General features: G+C 43.5%; 1 protein-coding gene across 2 annotated transcripts; it reads left to right on the top strand.

Annotated features, from left to right (window-relative positions):
* Positions 1-1,740: 1,740 nt before the first annotated feature.
* On the top strand, positions 1,741-4,281 carry phox2a (paired like homeobox 2A). Of its 2 annotated transcripts, none has more exons than XM_069669042.1 (3): positions 1,741-1,963; positions 3,435-3,622; positions 3,793-4,281. In XM_069669042.1, the coding sequence occupies exons 1-3, from the start codon at positions 1,741-1,743 to the stop codon at positions 4,279-4,281; spliced, it is 900 nt and encodes a 299-aa protein (XP_069525143.1). The 2 variants fall into 2 exon arrangements, with proteins under 2 accessions (XP_069525143.1, XP_069525142.1); XM_069669041.1 differs by having other exon boundaries at positions 1,750-1,963; positions 3,435-3,633; positions 3,777-4,281.
* Positions 4,282-5,959: the final 1,678 nt, after the last annotated feature.

Raw genomic sequence — 5,959 nt, 5'->3', positions numbered from 1 at the left:
CCAGATTTGGAAACTGCACAGAGCGCTTGCTTGCTTGCCGGATTCAGCCCTCAGTATGTGTGTGTGTGTGTGTGTGTGTGTAGGGGCCGTGTGGGATATGACTTATCACATTGTATGACACCGAACAATAAACTTAAACCAATTTATGAAGCGTCAATGCGTTTATGGTTAGCCTGTCGCGGTGGCTCAGTTGTCTCCGCAGCCAGCTCCCTCTCTCGTCCTATACATCAAACTGACGCTCACTCTGGTGACATCTCCGTAAAAGTGATCGGAATCAAATCAAAGCTTTTAATCTCAGCAATCACCGTCACATCTGGACGTTTCCCCCCACATAAAGACTTCTGTGGCGGAGCTGCACTTGTTTCCACGAGCCGTTTGAGGAGCAGTGAAACGACCCGATATGACCGGATATGGAGCATAACTATTTGGGGCTTAATCTCCACCTGCTCATACATTGTAGGCTGTACGTCACAGGTTAATAGATTAGTAAAAGATTACAATGTTTTGGCTTGAATTTATCGCATATAAGAATTTCGAGAAATAATCACACATTTCACTTTGAGTAGTGTTTACAGATGTTTCCAATATCGGACAAATATAAACCATAAACCGCGCGCTTCTATAAACATTGCTTCTTTATATTCACTTCTTTGAAATCTCTACAGGCTTAGGTTCATTTCTTGATATTTTGGATAAGGTCACATCCATATTCTGAATCCCCTCAAAGTCATACTCAGGCCCGATTCTGTCTGAATTCATAGGTAAACTATTTAAAAAGATAGAAACGCCATAAATTAAATATAATAAACCGGAAATGGTTCGTGAGCAGTTTTGAAGGTTTTGAGGCCGTGACCCTGCATTAGCATGCGGCTAATTAGCTTGAATGAATCACAGCTGCGTCTCTTCGTTATAGTGGAATAAAAGGGGAGATATCGTAAATTAAACTAATTGAGAGAGAGAAAATACGCAATAATTTCCCTTTTTTGGCTGAAATTGATCCGAGTCCGAGTTGAGAAAATTTCCAAGAAACGCATTCCAGTTTTTTGGAAGGAATTTTGTTAAATTGACGCTTTATTTCGGTCATATTTGGGCTAAGATAGGAGACTTGACTCACCATAATTGCCTTATAACTGTTTAAACGAAGAAGTCGCTGGTTTTTAGACTCATTATTTAACTCTGTTGACACCTGCAAGCTCGTGATGCTCTGGAGCGCGTGGGCGGTGCAGTGAGCGGTGGGAGGGAGGGGGTCGGGGGGGGCGGCCGTGTCCACGCTCACTCACTGCTGGCATTGTCATGGAAACTAGACCACCGCCTCGCTATTGTCTCTCGCTCTGCCAAGTTTATTATAAACACCGCGCGAGCCGCAGAGCGCTGTCAAACGGAGCGCGAGAGCAGAGCGTGAACTGCAGTCCAGAGGAGGAAAACTGAGGAGGAGACCATACAGAGAAAAGAAAGCCGGAGACTTAAGAAAAAAAACAGAGGAAAGTGAAGAAAGAGAAGCTGAAAAGAGAAAAGCGAAAACATCTGGATTATTTACTGAGAAAACATCCTCGTGACAGTGAGACAGACAACAAGAAGCTGACAGGACTTTTGGAAGAACGGACCAACTGTGACTGGGTTCAACAAAATCATCTCCATCTCCTGAAGTAAAAGGCAGCTGAAGACACACCCGAGCCTCCCTGAATCCTAGTTTCCCTCGTCATTTCTTTGGCAGCCCGGTGTTTGCACCGGCACATCTCCATGTATAAGATGGATTACTCCTACCTGAACTCCTATGACTCCTGCATGGCAGCCATGGAAGCGTCGGCCTACGCGGACTTCAGCTCGTGCAGCCAGGCCAGCTCCTTCCAGTACAACCCGATCCGGAGCGGACCCTTCTCCAACCCGGGCTGCACCCCGCTCAGCACGGCCAGCTGCACCCTGGGAGCCCTGCGAGAGCACCAGCCCACACCTTACTCCTCAGGTACAGGGGCCTTTAATTCTATTCTTCTCAAGGTCTACGGCTGTCTCCTCATCTCTGTTGGGATGAGGGAATTCTCGTTCATCGGCTTATTATAATTTCAAAAAACGAGGAGAAAAAGCTGTGATGTCTCAATCATTTCGTCTGACTTTAACTGTTTTGTTCATAACTCTACATGTAGAAAGAAAATAGGGCGTAAATGCAAATAAAATAATGGTCGACTCTATTTTTCTGTAATAGACGATAAAATCATCTACACAATATTAGGCCTTAACAGTTTTACGGATTTACATTTGTTTAGACTTCATTGATTTTGAATTTAATAACGGCAAAAAATACTTCATGTAGAGAGACATTTGCATGCTAAAGCAGTGTAATAATTTACATTTTAATGTAATTACATTTTTAAATGACAAGCTAAAAGCATAGAAAATGCTAAATGTGAAAAACTGCATAAATTAATAATAAGAACAAATCTAACGATTAAAAATGATAAGGATAAAACAACTAACGATTATACATCGTCGTATTAAAATGCAAGGTTGACAGCTTGCCATATCATCCTCGACGAATCCCAAGCACACAAACCTGTGGCCGTACAGGCCCACCGAACATTCAATTCAATTGTTTTATTTTACCTGCAAACATAATTATTTAGCAACTATTCTTACATTTTAATGAAATTAGAAATTTTAATCTCAACATGCATTTTTTGTGATTATCTTTCGACTAAATGTTGACAGGCCTAAAATGCTTGCTTTGTGTAATGTGTCCTATATACATTTTACACACATTTACTTTTTGTTGTAGCCTATATAGTAATTGTACTGTTTAAGATACACTGGCTGCATCAAAAATGAAGAGTGGTCTTTTATTGTTAAACATTTTGAAAATCATCTAAATAAAGAACCAAATTATATTAGTTTTTAATCTTATAATTTATTGGGCTAAATTATTTTAGAGGGCCAGACATCTAATTCAACATTGTGTCTAACAGGAAAATGTTTCAGGTAAAATGTAATAAAAACAAAAAGGGGTTGAATTAACCAGCTTGGGGAATGGACAATAAAAGGTATTGTCTTTTTAACATTTTGATATTTCTTGGACTTCAGCGCACAATGTCAGGCGTGCATATTTTGTCACTCTGTTTTCAGTCCTTACTGACTGTAAACACAATGCAATCAATTTATAAACCAATGTTTGTGCTCTCCGCAGATTAGTTACTGTACAAAACTCAGCCACTTGTTAATTGAGGAAAAACTGCGTATTATAATTTATCTAAAAAGGGAAAGACTTCCTGATTATCTTTTGTAAAAGTTGCTTTTTTAAAAAAATTTTAAAATATTTGATTTGATAAAACACCCTGCTTCATTAAAGCAGGGCCTCTCTGTGTATTCTCTGTTACCTCTGCTTTCAGTTACTCCATACTGAATCCTGTCTTTCCACATCTAAACAGATATATTTTCTCTCTCAGTCCCTTACAAGTTTTTCTCGGACCCCTCTGGCCTGAACGAGAAGAGGAAGCAGCGGCGCATCAGGACCACCTTCACCAGCTCCCAGCTGAAGGAGCTGGAGCGGGTGTTTGCAGAGACGCACTACCCGGACATCTACACCCGAGAGGAGCTGGCACTGAAGATAGACCTGACCGAGGCCCGGGTACAGGTGAGAGGATCAGGCTTTCATTCTTCTACTTTGACCTGAAAAAAAGAGTCAGACAGAACACACCAAATACAACTTCAGCACAGGAAAACATTTTTTTCCTTATAATGTTATTTATTATGTATTTCATGCCGTCATTAATTAGATATTAATTGTACCTCTGTGTCGAACAGGTTTGGTTTCAGAACAGGCGTGCCAAATTTCGTAAGCAGGAGCGTGCAGCCAACGCCAAAGCCAACAGCTCAGGGGGGCCCACTGGCAGCAGCAGCAGCTCTGGAGGGAAGAAGAGCGGAGAGCCAAGATCTTCATCAGACGACGACGAGTCCAAAGAATCCACCTGCAGCCCCACACCTGACAGCACGGCCTCGCTGACCGGCTCGGCCAACGGGAACCTGGGCAGCCCCGCCAGCCTGAGCCCCAGCCCGGCTCCTGTCAACAGCGGCTACTCTAACACCTCCAGCTCTCCGGTCCTCCAGGGGCTGAAGCCGCCAAGCTGGTCTAGCCTGGGGCCGTCCAACCCGGCCGTGGCCCAGCCCGCCATCCAGACTCAGGAGATCCTGAAGGCCTGGCAGCCGGCGGACAGTATGACTGGGCCCTTCGCCGGAGTACTGTCCTCCTTCCACAGAAAACCCAACCCAGCCATCAAGACGAACCTGTTCTGAAGCACAGAGGAAGAGAAAAGAGAACCAGACATTATGTGGTACGACTGGAGCAGTGAGGAGTTTCTGGCTTTTGATGGGAGAGTCTGGACTGGCACGTAATAATGCTGAATTCACCGGTTCTTGTCTGAAATAGTTCAACACGGCCCTCCTTTCTTCACTGATTCTCAGATAAAATCTGGTCACTAGCTGACACCCCAAAATATCTTGGAACATGCAAAACTCTACCAGGACATGGTCACTTTCCTTCCAACAAGACTTAACCTGTGTGTAGCCGAATTTGCTCTGACTGATAAACACTTAAGAAACATATACACAACACATCCACATCTCTTTTCCTTTTGTCTCTTCTGTCTCTCTCAAACTCACATTCCCACACTCACTGCATTGCAACAAACCCCGTCCTTGCATGGCGGTCAGGTACAAATTTAAAGCAGAAATCCAAACATCACGCTCCGGTCTCTGCTGGGGAAACAAAACTTTTACCCTCAAGCACAACTTCCTCTAAGCCCCCCGACACACAGAGTCCCACCAGAAGAAAACAGGGTCCCCTTAAATCTCTTTGCCGAGCTGAGCGGAGCACCCAGAAATCCAATTAGAGCAGCCGGGTCCGGACCAGACACCTCCCCGGTTCACCTCCTCTTTCTTTACTGTATCAAGTCCTGACTCCCCCTTCCAATCCCCAACCCCTAAGGCTCTATGGTCCCCATTTCTTCACTCTCTCTCTCCGTGTCCCATCATTCCCCTTTCCACCAAACAGTGGACACTTTGTTAAAACGCAGCAAGGCAAAGAGACAAATCTAACCGTAACTGACTTGTGCTGCCGGTATCATGGTACTAGAGTTTTTGGACGATTCTCCTGCTGGACTGATGGAAACTGTCACCTAGTTCTGTGGTATCTAGAAGAACAACTCATCACCCAAACTGACTCTTAAATCAGTTTCATGAACTCTAACCACAATGCCGACAAATACGGGGCGATCTTCCTCCGTAATGCAGCTCAAGACTGTGAGACGTTGGCAACGCAGAGAGAGATGCAGACAGCATCCTTGCTAAGTTTCCCGTGTATCATCCCTATTTTATTTCGTGGCAAATCACTGAAATGAGACTGATTTCCGAGGCGAGTTTTCGGGGTAGTGTTTACTCCAGGAATCTCAAAAAAAGGGAAAAAAACATGTATTTATTAATATTCTTTAATATGTCAGTGAGAAACCCACGGATTTCTTTGAAATTTTGTGACTGTAAATTCCGTAATTAGTAATATAAATATTAGGTAGCTCTTTTTTTTTTTCTCTTATGTTGCTTTACAGATTGATTTCATTGCAGAGCGCCCGTCTCGCAGACCAACACGTCCATGAAGGCTACGAATCGACAGACGCTCAAGTGAATGAGAGGTTATAGCACTACTCTGAATATTCTAATAAATCTACATTATGGAAGCACTACGTGATGCGTTTAATGACCTGGTTTCTTGTGTGTGAACAGAGTGGTGAGTGTGTTGTGTGACTTTCAAAGCTAATTTCATGATCACTTATAGGGCTGTCACTCATTCCAGTTTTACCGTACACTTCTCCCCTTTCCTATATTGAGGCAGGTCTACAGCTCACGGCCCTTAACTGTCTCATCCTCTCAGCTCTCCCTGCAGGCGATAAAGAAGAAAAAAGTGAATCCTTAAATTAAG

The sequence above is a fragment of the Semicossyphus pulcher genome, unplaced genomic scaffold (genome assembly GCF_022749685.1).
Source record: "Semicossyphus pulcher isolate SPU_LCO1_2020_fin unplaced genomic scaffold, fSemPul1.0.p SCAF_19, whole genome shotgun sequence".
Taxonomy (NCBI): Eukaryota; Metazoa; Chordata; class Actinopteri; order Labriformes; family Labridae; genus Semicossyphus; species Semicossyphus pulcher.
The sequence above is the reverse complement of the archived record's forward strand: the minus strand, read 5'-3'. Positions and strand labels throughout refer to the sequence as shown.

Bases quoted from the DNA above. Each gene is read 5' to 3' on its own strand.
- phox2a (XM_069669041.1), top strand. From the start codon at position 1,750: ATGGATTACTCCTACCTGAACTCCTATGACTCCTGCATGGCAGCCATG. The intron at 1,964-3,434 runs GTACAGGGGCCT...TTTCTCTCTCAG, and splicing joins GCCCACACCTTACTCCTCAG to TCCCTTACAAGTTTTTCTCG. The intron at 3,634-3,776 runs AGGCTTTCATTC...ATATTAATTGTA, and splicing joins CGGGTACAGGTGAGAGGATC to CCTCTGTGTCGAACAGGTTT.